This window comes from Nyctereutes procyonoides, unplaced genomic scaffold (assembly GCF_905146905.1).
Source record: "Nyctereutes procyonoides isolate TBG_1078 unplaced genomic scaffold, NYPRO_anot_genome, whole genome shotgun sequence".
NCBI lineage: Eukaryota > Metazoa > Chordata > Mammalia > Carnivora > Canidae > Nyctereutes > Nyctereutes procyonoides.
Window position 1 is genome coordinate 18,059,556 of NW_026575141.1, and position 23,355 is coordinate 18,082,910.

The following is a 23,355-nucleotide window of genomic DNA, read 5'->3' on the forward strand; positions in this document are numbered from 1 at the left end:
TGTTGCAAATACATGGATTGTCCTTAGAAATATGCTACGCTGATGGACTTTGAAGAAGGCAAGCAAGCTCACAGGTTTTGGAGTCACTCCTAACTTCAGCATTCACTTGGCTCTGTTCTCCAATACCGAGGATTCTGTGGAGTGGCCTAATTAATAGAAGGTTAGACACATCCTACCATAGAATATTGTCCTAACTGCTCTTGTACACCTTCATGCATATTCCTTGTCAGAGAAAATCGAAGAACAAAAATCTGGGACTTTACGGAGTTTACAAGATAGAACTGTGGGTCTCTCTTTTCGACTTCCTGCTCCCCAGTGTATTTGTATGCAGCAGAAAGCCCCCTCCTGTTTAGAGTCTTTGGGAGACTAGGGGTGTTTGCCCCCAAATACCTGTCATCGGGAACCCCAGTTTGGCCTACATTACTTTGCAACACAAACCTAACCTACTCGCTGGAGCATGCTAGACACTCAAGAGACAATGATTCTCACTGTCGTACATCAATGAACTGGCCCCCTAGGTTCTGGGGGAAGAAAAGGAAAGCCAAGGTCCTACATTGCTGGAAGGCCAGCATGATGTTCCTTTTTGTGGATGGTTTATTGCCAACTTAGTCTTCAAAATTTTAAGATATGGATTATTTCTCTGTGCTTTGTTTTAATGTCGATTTAGAGTACCCCCCCCCCCGCCTTTAGCAGAGGCACTAAAATCGTGTGAGGATGGGTTCGAGTCGAGGTGGGGAAGCCTGTGATGAGTGGGGAGTGTTTGTGGAAGCATGCGAGTGCTTATCTAGTCCCGGGGAGCAGGATGCTCCCCTCAGTCATCCAAAAGCAGCATGCTGGATCTGGGAGTGTTTTCTACCTTTGATGTGTTTGGGAAACGAGGCAGAAAACACATAGCAGGTGGAACTGACACCTTGTGGAAACGTGGTGGGAAATTCCTTCCAGTCAATATTTACATACCATTCTAGATTTATTTTGACCTGCATTGATTAAAGAAAATGTGTCATAAGGAAGTAGAGGAAATTTTTTTTTCTTATTCACAAAACATTACTGTTGTTTTGAAAAAGTGCTGGAGCTCATACCATCAGAAATGTGAAAAAGAATGATCTTAGCTAAAATCTTACAGTAAGCTAATTTTAACTGTATTTGTTTTTTATAGCCTTGGGCTACTGGGTCAGAAATGCCATTGCTAACTGTGTGTGTAAACTCACAGGCTTGTGCCCCACAAGCCTACCTCTGCTGCAAAGCAAGAGATGGAGGCTTGTTTTGTTTCCTTTGATGAAGGAAGAGAATATGGCTTGTTGGCTCTGAAACCAGAAGTATTAAAGTTAAACATCCTTTTGTTTGTTTTTCTCCGTGAAATAACACAGGAACGATGTGAAGGTGACTGAACTAAATATATTTTATATATATATATATTTTTATGTTGTTAAACATTAGGGCCCAGGATGCTGTTGGCCTTTAGAGGTTATTGGATTCCAGTAATACCATAATTGGGTTCTGATTCTTACTTGATTAGCTATCCATTTTTTTTAAAAGCGATTTGGTAATATAAATAAAATTGGTAGAACTCTTGTAAGAATATTAAAAGAATCACGATCATATTGATGAAAGGGGAAGTATTTACCTAAGCCAGTATCTCTTTTATCTCTGAGGTTTTTTCCTGGTCAAGGCAAAACAAAACAAGGCAAGCAATGAGCCATCCTGTAGTGATAGTGTTCTGGACACAGGGATTTTGGCAGGCCTTTCTATATTATAATCAAGAAAGGTATGTAGATTTTGGTTTCAGAGACATTAAACATCATAGTAGGTGAACTATTCAAAATTTATTTATAAACAAAAGTATGAGATGAGTGTAGGTATCTGGGGAAGCAGTAGTGTTATCTCTTCTATTACGCTGGGGAAGCTTTCCCTCCCTCACATTGAACCACAAGTGATTACATGGATTATCTCATTTCATTTTCTCAATGACTTTATGGGTTAGGTATAATTATTATAACAGCCATCTTGTGAATAAGGACACTAAGGTAAGAGCTACATAGCTAGAGAATTTAGGAGATCTTTAAATTAGATTAAAATGAGGCTCATACCAATTTGGAATATATATACATGTAGATAAAGATATGAGTATGGAAATAGATGCATAGACATATATGCACTGTGCTTTTTTGTTTTAGTAATATATGTATTTCAGAGTCTTTCATGTCAGCAGAGATAGAACTTTGTAATCATTGCATAAAATTATGTATACATATGTATCATAATTTAGTAAGACATTTTCTCTATCAGTGGACATTTATAGACATTTCCAAGCTTTATAGACTTGAGCTTTACACATAGTGCTGTGATGAACTCTCATGCATGTACATCCTCGTGCACATTTGCAAATATCTCTTTAAATACATGGATGTAGAATTATTGGGTCAAAGGCATTGACATTTAAAATCTTGATAGATGTTCTCAAATTATGCTTTTTCCCCTTGCTTTTCCAAAGGTGTTCTTTACCTATATTCTCATGAACACTGGATGTTGCAGTATTTTTTTCAACCATTCTGTGGGTGAATTCCTGGTATTTTCTTGTACTTGACATTTGCTTAATTTTTAATGAAGCTGAGCATCTTAATATCATTTATTGAACATTAATATTTCTTTGTTGAATTCTAATTAATTTCCTTTTCCCTACTTACACATGCAGTTGTTTGAAGTGGAAAGCTCTTTGTATATTATACATATTCATATTTCATCTTAATATTTAGCTATTTTTCCTCCTAATATTTGGTTTTTCTTATAATTTAATTATGGTTTATTTTGTAGTCTAGAAAGTTTTAGCATTGAATTTTAATCACATAGCTTGTTTATTTCTTTTGAGATTCTGGGATCTGTGGCTTTGTAGGAACAGTCCATCTAGCCGATTGAACATCGTCCGATATTTCCTTTAGCACTTTTAAAGTTTACAGGTTTTTTTTGTCCTTAACCAATTGAAATTTTACTTTTGTTATTGATATGAAATAGGATTTTCTTTCAGATAGATATTCCATTCTTCCCCTCCTATTTTTTGAATAGATCACCCTAACTAATTTGAATAGAAAAGTAGAGGAGCAGAACAGAATAGAATCCAAAAATAGATCTGCCTCAGAGCCCAAACTACATAGCTTTAATAAATGAAGTTTTATTGTATGTTTGATATCTTACAGGATCTGATTCCATTCTATTCTTCTATTGAAACAGTTTGTTAGTGTTATGTGAAGAAAAGTATGAGTGGGATTTTAATTTTGACTGCCCTGTATTCATAAATTAAATTGCAGCAAGGTAACATTTACAGTAATTTAGGAGCATAGATGCCTTTACAGTATTAAGATTTTTATGCAGGAACATAGTATGCCATTATACATATTTAGGACTTTTGTATTTTTCAGTTAAATTTTATAGAGAAGGATAGCATTGCACATTTATAATTAACAATTCCTGGGTGTTTTATAAGTTTCTGATCTTTTCTGTTATACTTTCTAAACTACTGTGGGATTTTAAATTTATTTATTTATTTATTTATTTATTTATTTATTTATTTTTATTATAATTCGGTTAATTAACATATATGTCTCCCAGTTTCCCCATGTGTCCACCCCTCTCCCCTCTACCGACTCTGAGTTTTTTTCCTATGATTAAGAGTCTCTTACAGTTTGTCTCCCTCTCTGATTTTGTCTTGTTTTATTCTTCCCTCCCTACATGTTTTTTTTAAGATTTTTATTTATTATTTGAGAGAGACAGAGACACAGAGAGCATGAGCAGGGCAGACGGAGAGAAGCAGATTCTTCACGGAGCTGGGAGTCAGATTTTTGTAGCTCCATCCTAGGACCCTGGAATAGTGGCCTGACCTGGAGGCAGATGTCTAATGGAGGAGCCACCAAGCATCCCTTGTAGTTTTTTAAAATTTTATTATTTTTATTACTTTACAGAACTCTTACTAGTTCTAATAATGTTTATGTTAAATCTTTGGGATTCTACAAGTAAAGGATAGCATAATCTGCACCTAATGAATTCTGGCTTTTCTTTTTCAATTATTTATAGGTTTTTTTCCTATGTACCCACATAATTTACCAATCTATGAGCAAGCTAAAGATGAAAAGTATCATACATTATTTCTTTTCTACAGAATCAAATGGTGATACAGTCATCTGATTGCTCGATGCCTCCAAAATTACTTAAAATACCATTTTCTAAAAAAATAAAATAAAAAAATACCATTTTCTAGTATGGAGTCATACAGTTATTGTTTTATTTAATTTTAGGATACCCTCAAATGAACTTTACTTACAAACCAGACCAATTGAGGAAGAACACTTGATATCAGAGTGTTTTGGGATCCTGCAAAAAGTCAAGAGGTGTTAATTTATTTGAAACAGTTGTTCCATACTTCCATTTTACACACACACACACACCCATGCATGCACGTGCACACACACACACACACACGCATGCATGTATACACACATATTTGTTTATTCACATGCTATGTGGTAGCAGAATTGAGCTATGTTCCAGAGTGGATGTCATTTACATATTTGTTCTGTAATCACTATGTATTCTTGGGTGTCTAGCAGATGTGGACAGATAGCAGAAATCAATCATTAATGGAATGATTTCCAGTCATATCCACTGATAGTTTGCAGGACATGTAAATTCCAGATCCAGCCAAGTGTTTTTTTTTTTTTTAAGATTTTATTTATTTATTCATGGGAGACACACACACAGAGAGAGGCAGAGACACAGGCAGAGGGAGAAGTAGGCTCCACGCAGGGAGCCCGACATGGGACTCGATCCCCGGTCTCCAGGATCACGCCCTGGGTTGAAGGCGGCGCTAAACCGCTGAGCCATCCGGGCTGCCCCTGGCCAAGTGTTTTTGCGTGTTGTTAAAGTTTGCTCCACTAGGCATATTGCTTTGTGTCTACTCAGCTGTCTGTGTTTTCTAAAAGATACAGATATGGAAATTTTTTGTCTAGGATCTTCTATTTGAAATATGCTTTCTACCTCTTCTACACTCAAATATATGAATCCTTGTTTATTCTTTCAGACTCAGATCAAATATTTTGCCCTTCATGAAATTCTTCCCTTTCTCAGGCAAATAAGAAAGATTACTTGGCATATTCTTCTATTACGTTGGTTATCACATTATACTGTAGTCATTTACATTGATTTCTGTGTCCCTACTAAGCTGTGAGTTACTTGAGGCCGTCTGTACTTTCTCCAATGTCCATGCAGCACAATGTCTGACTTAGAGGTGGGACCCAGTAAATTTTTGATGAATGAATAAATGTGAATAAGTGATTACCAAAACATATAAGGGAAGTGAAGGATCAAAAGAGCTGTCTAAGAGAATGCCATCAATCTGTAAACTTAAAAATATTAAAGAGTTCTATGTGAGGGACACAGAGAGCATATTTTATGAAAATATTAATAAAAAAGCTACAAACCTTATAGTTTAGAAATATGCGTTATGATACAGTGATGTTTATTATGGTGGAGAAATGTAGGTGAGACCAAATGAGTGGCAAGAGGCCATGAAAACATGTTGAAAGTCAGGAAGAAAGACAGTATTCATCCTGGTACAAATACTATACATGACATGATTTTGATAAATGTATGCCATAGGAACCACACTACATCTGCTTCTATATATACAACATATATTCCTGGTTTATAGGTTACCATATATAGCATATGAGAGTTGCCAGTTTTCCAGTAATATGAATGTAAAACACACATGGGGCAGCAGGGCCAGCTTTATAGGTGATAGATTTGTTTTCTTTCATCTCTGACCTTCTGTTCTACTTTCTTTTTTTTTATTACAGCTTTTTATGTATTTATATAAAAAAACTTTTCCTCGATTTTAATATTTTGGGGACATTACAGAGTTATTTTTTCAGGCACAATTTAGAAACTTCATATTTATTAAATTTAATTGAAAAAGTCAAATTTTATTATATATGTTAATTGAACTTGATGAATTATATATTTCTTTCTTTTAGATACTCCTTATTGAATTAAGTAAGGGATGTTATACCTGTTTCCAGTTACTTTTCAAATTGCACAAATTCAGAAGAAATAAGGACAATCAGGTTTATTATGGCCACATCTGAAGACCATATTTAGTAATCTTTTGAATGGGTTAGGTCAGAAATAAAGAGCTGGTGATGTCCTAATTCTCTATAGCTCTTTACCAATATTTTGATAGTCATTTCATGGAAAGGCTCAATGAGAATCCTATGGATCTACATGCAAGTAAAATAAGAAATGACAAATGAGAGCTCAACACAGCTCAGTATAGTATAGAACATAATCACCTTCAGTGATTCCATGACTGAAATATAATTATAGTACTGACACACCACAACACCAGGGCTTGTGTAGGTCATAGCATGAAACGGATCCAGTGTGGGTGTTTGCTTAGTAGCTTCAAAGTCCTTCACCATAGTTTCATCAGAAACCAGCCGAGCATGCAGCTATTGTGTTATACTCTGATTCCATAAAAAGCAGTGAATATTGCTATTCAAATAATATATGCTGTGGCTACTGTTATCTCTCAAATTATTAAAAGTGTAGAATAACATGCATTTTAAAATGTAAGTCATTTTTATTCTGATTCAGTTTTCCTTAACATCTCTGTTGATTTTAAAGACAACAAAACAATTGTTTCAAAGAAATTCATTGCATAATATTTTTTAACTTACATAGTTTTAGGCACTTAGGTTTAAAAAAAAATTAGGAAAACCATGTTTCTATTTATCACCTCCTTGTTGACCTCCTACTACAGGTTTTCAGCACATACTCCAATGAAGACTATGACAGGAGGAACGATGAAGTGGATCCTGTGGCTGCTTCTGCCGAGTATGAACTTGAAAAGCGTGTAGAAAAGCTGGAGCTTTTCCCAGTGGAACTAGAGAAAGGTATATGTGCTCTACAATGTTTGTTATATCATTATATGGCTATTTTAATAACACAGAAATAACTTTATTTTTTTCATGTGTAGCCTCCCCCCTACCCCCCAACCCCGCCAAAGGATTGGATAAAGTTTTAATTCTCCTGGAGGATTTAATTTATTTCTTAAATTTCAAAAGTACTTGATACAAGCTCTGTGTAGATGGTAGACTGAAAGATTCTTTCTTCACTTCCACTTCTAACTGAAACCCATCTGCTTTAGTTGACTGGGCTGGTGACTAGGAGTAGGGAGCTGTGTGTGGGGCCTGATGTTTGGTCGGTACCCTGGCAATGGGCTAGTGCTGATGAGAGCCTAGTGGGAACAGGTAGAAGTTGAGGGTGGGGCAGATGGTTGTTTCTGCATTCTTGGCGGAGGTAGAGTGGTCATGGTTGGGCTCTGAATGTAGTAGATGGAGCGTTGGGCTTTTAGATTATGGATTTTGGAATGGAGACAGTGGAATTGTCTCTAAGGGGGAGAAGACTAAGAGAACAAGGAGAATGGGAGCAGAGGGGCTTCCTCTTGGAATCTCAGCCTGCTTGCATTGGGAAGTGAGGACCCATGGGACTAGACACTGCTGTGTTTATCGTGTTATAAGAGGGGCATCCGGGAACAGACTGGGGCCCAGTGGACAGGGAAAATATCACATCTCAGAGAGCTTTGCAAAAAAGCAGAACAAACAGATGACAACTTGAATGACCAAAAAAAAGCAAAAGAAAAACCAAATGAGGATACCAAATGGCTTTAAAAAGCCATTGTTAAGCAAATCAACAAACAACAAGAACATTGATTTTAAAATTAAAAATTTCAGTAGAGGAAGAGAGAAAGATGGTTGTTGAGACTCAAACTGGTGACCTATAAAGTGAAGCGTAAAAAATGAACCAAACTAATTCTTAAACGACAGAGCAAACATCCACGAAAAATCATGTTGGAGACCCAACATATAAGTGTAGGAAAAGACAATAGAGGATGAGAGACATTACACAAAACATGGAAGAAATTTCCCTGAGCTCAAAAGACCTGAGCCTCCTAATTGGAAGGACTCAGCCAATTGATTGAGAGAGGACTTCAAAAACACCCTGCATGTAGGCGTAGCCTGCAAAAGTCCTCGTCTTCAACATAAAGTAAAATTCTGAAAAATACTACACTAAAAGCAAATAAAGAAGCAAAAAGTACTTGGAAAAGCAACATTATTTGACTAGCATCAGAATTCTTGTAACACTGGAAGTGAGAGGCATACATTATAATTTCACACATCCAAAAACCCTATGTCTGTCCCAGAGAGCATTTACCTCTCATGGTAAAAGAAGGAAAATTGCTGATATCTAAAGGTCTAAGGAACACATCACCTGCATACTCACTCCCCAGTTAGCAAGGAGGAGGAAAAAAACAGAGTAACTTGTTCTAAATAGCAAGGGTGAGGGAAAAAGAGTTGAAAACTGTTACTATTAGGCATAAAATTACTTGGATTAAAAATACAAAGAAAAAAAATACAAAGAATACCAATCATTATGCTAAACATGAGTGATTGTTCTCATTAAGAGATACTTTCCTTTGGGGTTAAGAAGGATGAAAGAGAGATAGTTATATTTTTCATTCATTTAAAAATGTAAAAACCATTCTTAGTTTATGGCCCTTACAAAAAACAGCTGGATTTGGCTGTGGGCCATTGTATTGCTTATAATAGCAAAAACGAGAATAATCCAAATATTCATTAATGATAGAAAAGGGTAAAATGAAGGAGCTTCAGTTTCATGCAGCAGTATGTATGATTCTTACAGATACGAAATTCAGGGGAGAAAACAAATAAATCACAGAAGAAGCCATTCAGTCTAGATCCATTTATTTAAATTTCAAAGCCAGGAAAAATTAAATGGCATATTATTTAGAGATACACAAATAAGTAGTTTTAAAAAGCAGTATTTATAAAAGAAGGGAACGATTGACATAATATTTAGGATAGTGGTTATCAAGGGAAAAGTTATGATATCAAGGAGGGGTGCATAGTGGGCTTTTTGGGTGTTGTTAATGTTCTGTGTTTTTGTTATTAGTATGTGGATATTTGTTTTATTTTTCTTCTTTAAACACAGTGTTTTGTAGATAAAAGTTTTCGTAAACTCTTTTGTTTGCAATTTTCACAAAATAAAAGTTAAACTAGAAAAATTAAGCTAGGAAAAAACCTAATGAAGTAGAATGATTTTTAATTTTTTGAGAAACTTCCATACTGTTTCCTGGAAGTGGCTGCACTAGTTTGCGTTTCCGGCAACAAGGCACAAGTATTTCCCTTACTCTGCGTCTTTGCCAACACTTATTATCTCTTGTTTTTTGGTTGATAGTCATTCTAACATTCTGACTCTAATAAGGTGATTTCTCATTGTGATTTTGATTTACATTTCCCTGATGATTAGTGATGTTGAATACCTTTTCATGTAACTGATTGCCATTTGTATGTCTTCTTTGGAAAAATGTCTGTTCACTTTCTCAGTCTATTTTTAATCGGATTTGGTTTTTTGCTGTTGAGTTGCGTGAGTTCTTTTATATTTTGGATATTAACCCCTTATCAAATATTTTCTTCCATTCTGTAGGCTGTCTTCATTCTGTTAATGATTTCCATTGCTGTGCAGAGGTTTTTTAGTTTCATAGAGTTTTACTCATTTATTTGTACTTTTGGTGTTAAATCCAAAAAGTCATTGCCAAGATTGATATCAAGAAACTTACCTGCTATGTTTTCTGCCAAGATTGATATCAAGAAACTTACCTGCTATGTTTTCTGCTATGTTTTTCTGCTATGTTTATGGTTTCAAGTCTTAAATCTAAGTCTTTAATCCATTTTCAGTTTATTTTTGCGTAGAGTAGATCAGGGACCAGTTTCATTCTTTCATATGTGTCTGTCCAATTTTCCCAGCATCATTTATTGAAGTGGCCATCCTTCGCTATAGTGTATTCTTGGCTTCTTTGTCATAAATTGACCAAAGATGCATGGGTTTATTTCAGTGCAGTGTATTCTGTTCCACTGATCTATGTGTCTCTTTTAATAGTCGTACCATACTATTTTGATTGCTGTTGCTTTGTAATACAGTTTAAAACCAAGAAGTGTTGAGGCTTCTAGCTTTGTTCTTCTTTCTCAAGTTTGCTTTAGCTATTTGGAATTTTTTGTGGTTCTATACAAATTTTAGGGTTGTCTGTTCTATTTCTGTGAAAAAATATCATTGAATTTTTCATAGAGGTAGAAGTGAATTTATAGATTGTTTTGGGTAGTATGGACATTTTAACAATATTAATTCTTTGAATCCTTGAGTGTGGACAATCTTTCCACTTACTTATGTCTTCAGTTTCCTTCATCAGTGTCTTACAACTTTCACTATGCATATCTTTCAACTCCTTGGTTAAGTTAATTCCTAGGTATTTTATTCTTTTTGATGCAATTGTGAATGGAATTCTTTGTTTTTTAAGATTTATTTATTTATTTTTATAGAAAGAGAGGGAGAGTTGAGTGGTGGGGAGGGGCAAAGGGAGAGGGAGAGAGAATCTTAAGCAGACTCCATGCCCAGCACAGAGCCTAATGCAGGGCTCGGTCTCACGACTCTGAGATCATGACCTGAGCCAAAATAGTCAGATGCTTAATCAACTGAGCCACCCAGGCACTTCTGGAATTATTTTCTTAATTTTTCTTTCTGATAGTTCATTGTTAGTATATGAAGACCTAAATATGATACAAACTATAGATTATAATACCAACAGAGAATTTTACTTTTCAATTGAGGAAACACTTAAAAAATAAATAAATTGAGGAAGCACTAAAAATATTTCCATTAAAACCAAGAGTCTGAATTTAATTGTAACAATAAAATATATTTTTATTTATTAAAAAAAAACGGGTGTCTGATTTGGAATGCTCTTTAAATGAAATAATTAGTACAAACAATAGGAAACAAAAGATGAAAAGTAACTTATATTAAAACTGATGAGAGTACGTGTAAGAGGAGGTCAGGTGCCACGTACATGTTAGAAAATTAATAGTTTTTTTCTCTATATTAAGAACATAAATATGAAAATGGGAACATTCATTTATAGAAGCACAAAAACAACAAAATACTTATTAATCACTAAGAAAAACAGTATCTATCTGTTGAAAGTCCATCTTTTAGATAGATATAAGATGTGAGCAAGTAGTAGGATATACCATTTTCTTGGATGAAAAGACTCAGTATAGAATAGTCTCTCCTATTCATCTCTGATACCTGTAAATTAATATGTAAATTAAATGCAGTTCAAATATAACTGCCATCAGAGTTGGATTGGGAGAGAGGATTACATAATGTGATACTAAATATTATATGGAAAAATACAGACCTAAAGGAAGTATGAAAAAGAATATGAAAGGTTTTAATTTCTTAAATATCTGAATATAATGCAAAGCCTCTCTAATCAGAATAAATTGTATTCACACAGCAATTGATCAATGGGAGAAAGTAGAAAAGCCAGAGAAAGATGTTATTATGCATGAGAATTTAATACATGATATGTATGATATTCTAATTTAGGAGTAACAGGGTACTTTTCAAATTGTTCTGGCATAACAGCATCTGTGTGGAAGAATATAAAGTTGAACATCTTCATTTTCATTATATCATATTAAAAACAATTACATGGATTAGATAATGAAGTTTTAAAAATAAATTAATAAAGGTATTTGACAAAAAACTTATAAGACTGCATATATTATGTAGCGATGTTGGAGGAGGGGCTTAACCAACGTGGAAAACAGGAAGTTAGAAAAGAGGGACCAATCAATCCAAAATTTTAAGCTTTTAAAGGCAATATTATCAGACAAAGGCAATGGATAAATGATGAATTTGAGGAGAGGGAATCTTCATTATAAATGACATGGAGTTAAAATGGATAATTTGCTAAGAACTTTAAAAAAGAAAAAAGAGAGAAAACTCAGTAGAAAAAAATTGGCAGTTTACCAAAGAGGACATCGAATGGCCTATGCTTATATGAATACAAGCTCAAATCTCATTAGCAATAAGGGGAGTATAAAGCCAACATGAGCTTCTTTCTTTTTTTTCTTTTTTTTTTTTTTATAAATTAATTTTTATTGGTGTTCAATTTACCAACATACAGAATAACACCCAGTGCTCATCCCGTCAAGTGTACCCCTCAGTGCCCGTCACCCATTCACCCCCACCCCCCCACCCTCCTCCCCCTCCACCACCCCTAGTTCATTTCCCAGAGTTAGGAGTCTTTATGTTCTGTCTCCCTTTCTGATATTTCTCACACACTTCTTCTCCCTTCCCTTATATTCCCTTTCGCTATTATTCATATTCCCCAAATGAATGAGAACATACACTGTTTGTCCTTCTCCGGTTACTGTGGCCAAGTTAAAAAAGGGTGTTGCCTGAGTTCTTCTCTGGGATTTTGATGGAATCTTGTCTCACATTTAGATCTTTCATCTATTTTGAGTTTATCTTTGTGTATGGTGCAAGAGAGTGGTCCAGTTTCATTCTTCTGCATGTGGATGTCCAATTTTCCCAGCACCATTTATTGAAGAGACTGTCTTTCTTCTAGTGGATCGTCTTTCCTCCTTTATCGTATATTAGTTGAGCATAAAGTTCAGGGTCCACTTCTGGGTTCTCTGTTCTGTTCCATTGATCTATATGTCTGTTTTTGTGCCAGTACCACACTGTCTTGATGAACACAGCCTTCTGGTACAACCTGAAATCTGGCATTGCGATGCCCCCAGATATGGTTTTCTTTTTTTAAAATTCCCCTGGCTGTTTGGGGTCTTTTCTGATTCCACACAAATCTTAAAATAATTTGTTCTAAGTCTCTGAAGAAAGTCCATGGTATTTTGATAGGGATTGCATTATACGTGTAAATTGCCCTGGGTAACATTGACATTTTCACAATATTAATTCTGCCAATCCATGAGCATGGAATATTTTTCCATCTCTTTGTGTCTTCCTCAATTTCTTTCAGAAGTGTTCTGTAGTTTTTAGGGTATATTTTGAGAACCATTTGAATGGTAAATGGTTCTCCAACCTTTTATTTTCAGGTTGTAGGTGTCCTTCTGTCTAAAATGAGTCTCTTGTAGACAGCAAATAGATGGGTCCTGTTTTTTTATCCAGTCTGAAACTCTGCGCCTTTTGATGGGGTCATTAAGCCCATTCACGTTCAGAGTTACTTGAACTTCTTCTTAAAGGGGAGTTTCTTTCTTGAGAGAAAAAATAAGCTCTGAACTCCAGAGTGAGGTGACAGCATCTTCCATGGTAACCCACCCTCACAGTCTTCCACTGTTTCCTGGCTGCTTTGCCTGTCCCTAGGAGGGGATAGACAGAGGAAGACCAGGTGGCTGCTGCATTCTTAACAGTCACAAGAATCAGTGGCCTTCAGGGATATGGCTCTGGACTTCACCCACGCTTGACACATCTCACAGAAAGCTGTACAAAGATGAAATCAGTCATCTGGTCTCTGTGGGTTGATTGTATTCTTCCTTTAATTGTCTTTCAGTTATCATCTTGTCTTTCAGGTAGTCTGCAGTGGAATTGAGAATGGCTCAAGCTATTATTGCTTTTCCTACTATTGGGTTTTCAGCTCTGCAAATCTGAGTAATATTCCAGTGAGAGCAACAGAGTTGCTAAGGCAGGAAGAAAGATAGTTTTACTAAAGACTGAGTTGAGGCAGGGAAAATGCACTTAAAAACGAAGACATAATTTCCATGCAGGATATTTGTAGGAAGGAACTACTTAATGGCACGATGGTACAGATAATCTCCACATTTGAAAGGAGCCCTTTGAATGAACTGAGTATGGGAAAGTTTCACTTATAGCCCAACATTGGTTTGACATATGGTAATTCATAATGAAGAGAAACACCTATAAATACAGGGAATGTGAACAAGAAGTCAGCTAACTGCTTAATATATACCAGATTTCACATATGAGAGAAGCCCTCTGGCATTATTTAATGTGGACGAGTCTACAGTGACCATCTCTTAAACGACACAAGAGCAAACACTCTGGGAGGAACACTTACACTTATGTAAATGCTGTGGGAAGGTTTTGGGTCATCATTCATCCTTTCACCAGCATGAACAAATTCATACACCAGGAAACTCTAGGAATATGATGAATGCGGGCAAGAATTCAGCTGTATAGCTAACCTTTAATACACATAGGACAATTCCTGGGGGAGAGAAGAAACTTGGTACATGTGACCAGTGATGAAGAGCTGTTAGCACAGATCTAACTTTTCTTTGCCCAAGAGAACTCGTTCTGGGGAGAAACCCCAAATGTAGGAAAATTTTTAACCAGAGAAAGCCTCTGGATGAACATGAGTATCTATACTGGAGAAATAAGGAAAATGAAATAAGTATGGAAAATCACATGTGTACAAACATTGTAAATACAGGGAATGAAAGAACTTCTCCAGTGATGGCTCGAATACTAATTGCCATTAAAGTTCTCACCCTGAAGAGGGACCTATGCCTAAAATCACCTCTGCTAATATGGAAGTACCTTGATCTGGGGAGCACACTGAACAGTTCCTCCAGGGAGAAGAACTCTATGAAACTTTCTTTAGCACCCAACTGAAGAAACAAACCACACTTTTGCCGAATGACATGTATTTAAACATACGTGGTATACTGATATCAGATTACGAATTGTACTTAGAAACACTTAAAAACCAGAAGTCAGTGACAAGTAGTAATCATCAATGAGACGAACCCTATTCAAAAGATTACTAATTAAGAATATTAGCGTATTAAATGTTATTGCTAAAAAGTTTTCTAAAAGCATCAAGCATTCTGCTGACTGTATGAGCCAGTTTTTCTTTAAATAATCCTTCATGCCAGATAAGGGCAGCCTGGGTGGCTCAGCGGTTTAGCTCCACCTTCAGCCCAGGGCGTGATCCTGGAGACCCAGGATCTAGTCCCACATCGGGCTCCCTGCATGGAGCCTGCTTCTCCCTCTGCTTGTGTCTCTGCCTCTCTCTCTCTGTGTGTCTCTCATGAATAAATAAATATTTATAAAAAATAAATAACTTCACTTTTTTTAAAGATTTTATTTATTCATGAGACACACACACACACACACACACACACACACACACGGAGACATAGGCAGAGGGAGAAGCAGGCCCCCCACAGGGAGCCCCATGTGGGACTGGATCCAGGATTCTGGGATCACATCCTGAGTCAAAGGCAGACGCTCTACAGCTAAGCCACCCAGGCATCCCAACCTTCACTGTTGATTAGCAAGTGCCTGGGTTTTTGTTTTTTTGTTTTTTTTTTCAGCTAATACAACATGGTTCCAAAGACTTTGAGGCTATCAGAAAATAACTTTCAATATTAATAAAAAAATGTGGAATGTGAATGCTAACCAAAAATGTGGAATGTGAAATAATATATCTTTTATGTCGTTGATGTTAAAAATACATGTGTTCATGGAAAAGACAAATGGAAATATGGATAAACACATTATTGTAAATAAATTTAAAAACGTGTTTGTCAGTGTTGTCCACAGGGCAAGGAACATGGAAACATAAAACGAATGCCTGTCAGTAGAGAAGTGGTTGGATAAGTTATGATACCATCTCACCATGAAATATTATGCAATCATTAGAAGGGATTTAAGGCTATGTAAGTTGATATCCAGGAGGTACCACTGAATTAAAAAAGTAAGATGCAGAGAAACCTAGATATAATACAATTTTATTTGTATAAAGCATAGGAAGGAAAAATAAGCCATTTCATATATACAGATAGACATATATGTATGTATATTTATATTTATGTATATATACATATATATTGTAGCTGATGCTTTATATGCTTGTATAGTAGGACTGAGGAAAGTACAGAAAGACACATACCACCTTATTAAACATGGATGGGTATATGAAACTAGTAAAAAAGAGACCACATAAACAAAGGGGAAATTTTAGATGTATTATGATAACATTTATGTAAAATCATATATATGTGTTTTGTTATGTATACTTTTGTGTTTAAAAATATATTTTTTAGAGAGGCTATGTTTTAAGGCAGATTGATTACTCCATAACCAAATTATTACTTTTTTTTTGGGATCACAGTGATTAGTGAACTACAGTAATGAAATGAAATGAAACTCACAAGCCTTTCGAGGGGGTCTTATTTGACATCTTTGCTCCCCAACATGGAAAAAAAATTCCATCAAGACAAGCATGTCATATAGTCCATAAAGAACAAGATTAAAAGCAACAAAGAAGTCTCATAAGCTAATGTGGGCTAGTGCAAAACTTAAGTTATTGGCACTGCTTTCTCCTTTTTCATAGATGAGGATGGACTTGGTATAAGCATTATTGGAATGGGTGTTGGAGCAGATGCCGGACTTGAAAAGCTGGGAATATTTGTCAAGACAGTAACAGAAGGTGGTGCTGCTCAGAGGGATGGCAGGTAAGCAAACTACTATCATTAGTAACTAAAATCTTCTAGGAACTTTTTTTGTATTTTAGTGGTAGCTTTCTTCTTTTGATTTTTTAGGACAGAATTTTGGAGTATGTCTCAGATATGGAAAAGGTTAAAATACTTGAATTACTTTCTGATTTGTGGGTGAAATGACTGCTTTCTTTAAAGTATATTAGGTGAATGGGTAGTTGGATCTGTTATCTCTGTCTACCTTTGGTATCTGTCCATTCATCTCTCTGTCTAGTGGGAAATGGGCAGAAGCATGGATATATATTGTTTCAGATTATGTCCTGTGGAGATTAGTATATAGTTTTACTTCAGAAATATCAAACCAAATGCTAATATTTCTGGTACTTCTGAGAATGACAGAGGTAGAAGGGAAAATAGAAGCCCTAATTCTGCAATGATGATAATTCTGGAGATCACATTTCTCAAAATGCATTCTGTCTAAAAACACAAGTTCTTGAGTGCCAACTAACCCTGTAGAATTAACATCTCTCAGAGAGGAATCTGATAGTCTTTACTTAAACATCCACCTTGGGTAATTAATCTAGATACACTCCAGCACATCAGAAGATTGTTGTTTTATATCTTAGCTTTCATCATCTCAGGCTGCAAGTATCTGTAAAGAGTTTGATCAGTCCTCACTCTGCATTCCTGCTGCATTAAGTTGGGGCTGAAGAAGAGGTTAGCAATAGAAATGAAAGTAGGTCCAAAAATATCAGTCCCAAATTCAAAGGAATGGCATCTTATCTTTTTTCTTTTTAAGGAATGCAGAATAACTGGCTTTGATTTTGTCCAGGGTTTAAGTATATATCACTTAACCATCTTATCAAGAAATGATAAAGCATGTTGGAAACCATTTGTAAATCTCTGATGGGACACATAGTAGCTTTATTTCTTTTGTAATCCTAAATACACATATTGATAAAACAGATATTTTCCAAGGGAAACTAAATTGATTTTTTAAATGGAAAGCACAACCAGTATCATCTCTTTCCGTGAGGTTAGGGACAACATCACAGTCAGTAGCCTTATTTGTATTCCCAGAGCACTTGTACAGAGAAGGTCTGAAATGAATATATTTTTTTAGGATTTTATTTATTCATGAGAGACACGGAGACAGAGGTAGAGACATAGGAAGAGGGAGAAGCAGGCCCCATGCAGAGAGCCCGATGCAGGACTTGATCCCGGAACTCTGGGATCACACCCTGAGCCAAAGGCAGACGCTCAACCACTGAGCCACCCAGGTGTCCCTGAAATGAATCTTCTGAGTGAATGTTCAGTTGATTGAATGTGTATCACATTTAAAGTGGGATATTAATATTTTGTGTTAAAAGGTAATTTTGTTAACAGTCTTCCCCATTTTCAAGTAGTTAAGGAAATAACCTTTTTACCCTTTCAATGAATTATATAATGGTGGTAGCAAAATCTCCCATTATTAATTTAGAAACTTTCTTCCAAGTGAGCTAAAATTTGTAAGACCTGTGTCATTTCTCTTTAAATTTCATGAAAAGTTTAAAAACTATTCCAGAATGATAGGAAATAATTCTTATTGTTAGTATTCAAACAATATGTAGTTATTATGAACCATCTCTCCTAAGTCAATGGCCAAAAGCCAAACCAAAATACAAATTGATTAAAAAACAAAAAGGTAGAAAATTTTGTATTCAGCACTTAGCCAATTCCCATTGTTCTGAACTCAGACTTATTTGTTTCTCAATCACTCACTTTTAAAATTAGGTTTGTTTTTGGTTAACCTGTTTTATGATTTGCTGTCCTACATAGATAGTTTCAGTATTTACGCCAGTATGGGTATGAGAAGTTTGCTTTATCAGTCCCAGTGTGCATTTCCTCCTCTCTTTTAAATGGATGTTTACCTAGAATGGTAATCCTGCTGTTGTTACAAGAGATGCTTAATAAATGCCTCAGTGAATATATTAAAGGAGGCAATTTGATGAAATGAGCAGAATCTTTGGGAACATGTGACCAGGAGTCTTAATTCTGTGCCCTTTACCTACCAGCTGTGGGCTGTTGAACAAATTAACTTAATTTTCTTGTTATCTACATTGCAGGGTTGTTGTAGGCATTAAATATGTGTATGTAAATTAAAACCTTCCACAGCGCTATGAAACTGTTCTTGAAATAGGAATAAGCCTAAAATATATTTAAAAATAGTTATTATGGGGAGTCTTTTGAAAAACTATAGAAAGATGTATAAAATATGTACAGAATCATAAAATGTTAGAGATTCTAGAGATTCAGATGAACTTTAGAGATCTTTAAATTCACATCTTTCATTTTATGTGTTTAAAAACTGAGGATATATACATGTATATATAGCCTCATTATAGACCTATGGCAGTGTTCATATCTTTTAAATTATTATATTATTATTCCCACCATTGCTGTTGTGTTCATTTGCACAATACTTAAATATTTGTTGTTAAAATTTACCAGTATAAAAAAATTACAAAATAAACAGTTGATTGCTGCCTCCAGTTAATAATTTCTTTATTGTATTAAGGATTTACAAAGCACTATGATTAGTATGATGCCATTCTTTTGTGGGTATGTTTTCTATTTGTGCATCTCCCCCAGCTTCTCTTTCTCTTTCTTTCTCTTTCTCTCAAAAAATGTAGAATCAATACACAACAAAATATTGAAAGGCTCTAGTCTGTGTGGGTATCTTATTTATTCTTAAAGGTTTTTTTTTTTTAATTTATTCATTTGATACAGAGGGAGAGAGAGCGCACACAAGCAGGGGAAGCTGCAGGCAGAGTGAGAGGGAGAAGCAGACTCCCACTGAGCAGAGAACCCAACACAGGGCTGGATCTCAGGACCCTGATATGACCTGAGCCGAAGACAGGCACTTAACTGACCCGGTTACCCAGGCGCCCCTGTGTGGGTATTTTAAAATTTCAGCTAATATAAAACATTTAATTTTTCTACAGAGAGTTTGTAATCCTTGTATGTATATTTCAAACTCCAACTAAAAATAAAAAGCTAACATCATGTGGCCTCAGGAAAATTGCTCTTCAGACCTCAGTTATGGACAAAATTAAAGTTCTGGATTAGATGTTTTTAAAATTCTTTTAGCTTTAAAAGGATATAAGTCTTTTTTTCTTTAACCTTTTTAGGTTGCTTTAGTCCCCCCCCCTTTTTTTAGAGAAAGAGAGAGAGAGAGAGCATGAGTGTGTACATGCACTTGAATGCAAGTGGGGGAGGGGCAGGGGGAGAGAGAAACTTAAAGCAGATTCCTCCCTGGATGTGAGCCAGATGCGGGACATTGAGCCTGACCCCAGGCTTCATCCTATGACCCTGAGATCATGACCTAAGCTGAATTTAAGAGTACATCACATAACTGAATGAGCCACCCAGGAGCCCCTTGTCTTAGCTACTTTATCTAAGAAAATGATTTCAATTTAATCTCAGATTTGGTCACATTTCCTTCAATGGATGTTAAATAAATAGACTTGCCCAGAATATTCTTTTCTCTTTCCTCCCCACTAACTTCCCCCACACAAGAAACCTTTTTTGTTGTGATTGCTTTTCCTCCTTCTAAAATCTCATAAACTCACCATATTTTGAGCACTTTTGAAAATTTGCCATGGGCAATTATCTCTTACATCATCCAGGGTGTAGTTAAAAAGTTTGGAGTCTTCCTTACCTTTTGGTATTATGCCCTACATTCGAAATTTTCTTTTGTCAAGCTTTTCATACCTTTTCATTATGATGCCTGAAATGTAGGAGTGCTCAATAAATATTTGTTGAATGAGTGAATACTTAATGCTTTTATCACTTTCAAAACATTTGCTCAGGCCTAACATTGTTCTCCCCCCATCTCGCCACCTCCCTTCTTTTTCTTTTCTCTCTCTCTCTTCCTCTTTTTTTGTGCTACCCTGCCTCTTATAGAGCAACTGGGAATTTATCTAAGTGACATGACTTGATAGCCATTTCCACCATCTTTTAGTTTCTTTAGGTAAAATAATGATAACTACAAATATTAAATAAGATTAATTTTAGTAAAATAAAACATTAATTGTAATTAAATACACTTACTTATTAAATATTATTTTATTAAAATTAAAATTAATTAATATTTACTAAAATATTAATAAAACCATTAGCTTTGCTGCCATACATTTTATGATTGGTATGCAGGACACTAATTATTTCTCCGGTCCTCTTTCATGAATGTATAAAGCAAAATCAACTTTATAACACACTTGAAAATGCTGATAGTAGAATAAGTCATGTGGACGGTACCTGACAAATGATCGTAGTGACTCTGTGCTAAAAGAGGCAAATTAAAAATGCATTTGGGATGTGCTTTGTTTCTGGCTACAATGTTTGTTTCTCAGGTGTTTGTATGCTATCATTTTAGAACACTGTCCTGTTCAGTTTTTTGGAAAAAGTTATCGAATGTGAAATGACGGTGCTATGTAGTTTACCTTCATTCAAACCTTTTAAGGTTTTCAAACATTTTAATTATTTTTTACCAGCTCTTGGGTAACAGCAACACAGAAAACAGATGAAGAGTTTAATTCTTCGTTTCCCCTGCAGCAGAGGCTCCCTCCAGCAGAACCCATCTGTGCCCCTGGGGCGCCCTCAAGCCTGGGACAACTTGAATAGAAACTGCTGTCTTAATTGTGCCCATCTGTCATAATTCCATGGTCGATGGTTCTCCCCCACCCCGCCCTGTGCACATACTCCTGTGTCACTCTCCTCATCAAATAGACGGCGTATTCGCCCCTTAGAGAGTTGGGATATTCCTGCTTTGATATGTACATATTTTCGGTTTTATTTTATTTATTTTATTTTATTTTATTCATTCATGAGAGACACACAGACAGAGGCAGAGACATAGGCAGAGGGAGAAGCAGGCTCCCCTCAAGGAGCCTGATGTGGAACTCGATCCCAGGACCCCAGGATCACGCCCTGAGCCAAAGGCAGACGCTCAAGCACTGAGCCACCCAGGCACCCTGATACATACATTTTTTATATACATTTAAAACTTCACTCTCCGTGAAAACTGTGTTGACCAGAGTTCATTAATGTTGCTCCAGCTGCTCTCCCTTTCACGCAGCAATGGTTGCTTTGTTTAGATAAGCCCTGTGAGGTAGAATTTTTGTGTTTCCCCTTCCCAGATATATCAAGTCAGCAGGTAACTATCCAATAACATGAAAAAAAACCTAGAATCGCCCAGTTGCTATATTTTTGTTAGCTTTCCTGCCGTTGGCTCTGGGTTTTAGATTCAGAGTTGAGGGACATCAGAAATGGGATGGAGGCCCCCGAGCAGGAGTTGTTCACTGTTGTTGATTAGCACCCAGCAACAATTACAAACTAGCCAGGTGCATTCCCATAAACTACATTCCAGGAGGCAGTGTTTTCAGGGAAAAACAGGCTATTTCCTGTGCTGTTCTATAAAACTTTTGTAAAGCCCAGACTGTCTATATTCTTTGTGCCCTGGGATGGTCTGATTCAGAAAGGTGTCCTTTTAATATTTAGCACCTTGTCTTTTTTGCTCTTCTAATTATGAACCAAGATTTGAGAGATGATCAGTATCTCTATGCTGTGAGGAAAACCTTTTTCTCTACCATAATAATCATTTATGTGTTAAATACCTTGCTGGCTTATGATCTTGTGGGTTGTTGGGTCAGAGTATGGTGCCAATAAACCTGAATTGCTACCCTTTCTTTTTAACCAGTATTATTCCTCTCATCGCCTGCCCAGTCCTCTTTACCTCTCCAACTCCACCTTCTGCTCATTTTTGGTTTCTTGAGTTTGTCTCCACCTTAATTACCACACGGCCTTCCTCTATGAAATGGTAAATTAAAATGTCTCAAAATATCAGACGCCATACAACTTCCCTTCCTCTCTCTCTCTTTTAAATTAAAGGTGGTTTTATTTCCTTGGTGTTTTTTAATTGTGTATCAGATTTTCATTTTTTATCTTTAATGAATGTATCTCTTTTGAAATGAGGACTTTTAAAAGTAAATATTCTTTTAATGAAAATAATAATCAAATAGTACCGAGCTCTCTTCATCCCCTTAATGCTGTCTGTATTGAGGCAGGCAGGAAGAATTATGTAGGATCAAGAACCTGCATTTTAATCATGGGATGCCTCTTCCTCACACTGTTGTGACCACAATGAGCAAATCCGTGCCAAATATCTGTTGTCACTGTCCCTGTTGCACAGAGTGCTTTATAGAGAGCTTGGGTCACTTCTGTCTTCTCAGGGACCATTTCCAGTGCTCTTCATTCCTTTGTGAGTTCCATATTTCCATCTCGTATTATTTTCCTTCTCCCTGAGGGACTGCCTTTTACTTTCTATCACCAGGTCTGATGGTGGTGAATTCTTTCAGTTTTTCTATATCTGAAAACACCTTTTTGTTTCACTTTTGCTTTTTTTGAGATATATTATCTTTATGTATAGAATTTAAGGTTGACTGTTGGCTTGTTTTTTGTTTTTTTACCTTTTAGTATTTTTTTCCAGCCTTTTTTCTTTTTTAGGCACATGAGCATGTGAACAAAAGTATGTATACACAGATGAATTAAGAAAATTAGAAAGTGCTATACATATTGTTTTATTTTCTGCTTATTTAATTGTACATGAGAAACACGGTAAAATTTCTGTTGAGAAGCAGAAGCTCAAAACTATGTGTATTAATTCCCCCTGTCCTTTTATTTTTTTTTTTGAGACAATGCATTTTTGGCTTCGAATTATAGATTATCAATCCTTGAGTCCAGAACCTTTAGTTATTTTATAGTTACACACATATGTATCTTTAATAAAGAACAAGTGCTATAATGCTTCAGTCTAAAGGAAAACCTTTTAGGCAGTTTTCACAGTCACTATGAAATGCTGTCATCGAGGGTCAAATTAGCATTTGCTAATTTTTTTTTTTTTTTTAGCATTTGCTAATTT

General features: G+C 35.8%; 1 protein-coding gene across 6 annotated transcripts in view; it reads left to right on the forward strand.

The window, feature by feature from the left end:
* PPP1R9A (protein phosphatase 1 regulatory subunit 9A) overlaps positions 1-23,355 on the forward strand; it is a 314,579-nt gene that overhangs the window by 155,619 nt on the left and 135,605 nt on the right. For all 6 annotated transcript variants that reach the window (XM_055307549.1, XM_055307550.1, XM_055307551.1 and 3 more), the window contains exons 4-5: positions 6,809-6,941; positions 16,292-16,412. In XM_055307549.1, the coding sequence (XP_055163524.1) occupies positions 6,809-6,941; positions 16,292-16,412 (254 nt within the window). The remainder of the gene's footprint in view (positions 1-6,808; positions 6,942-16,291; positions 16,413-23,355) is intronic.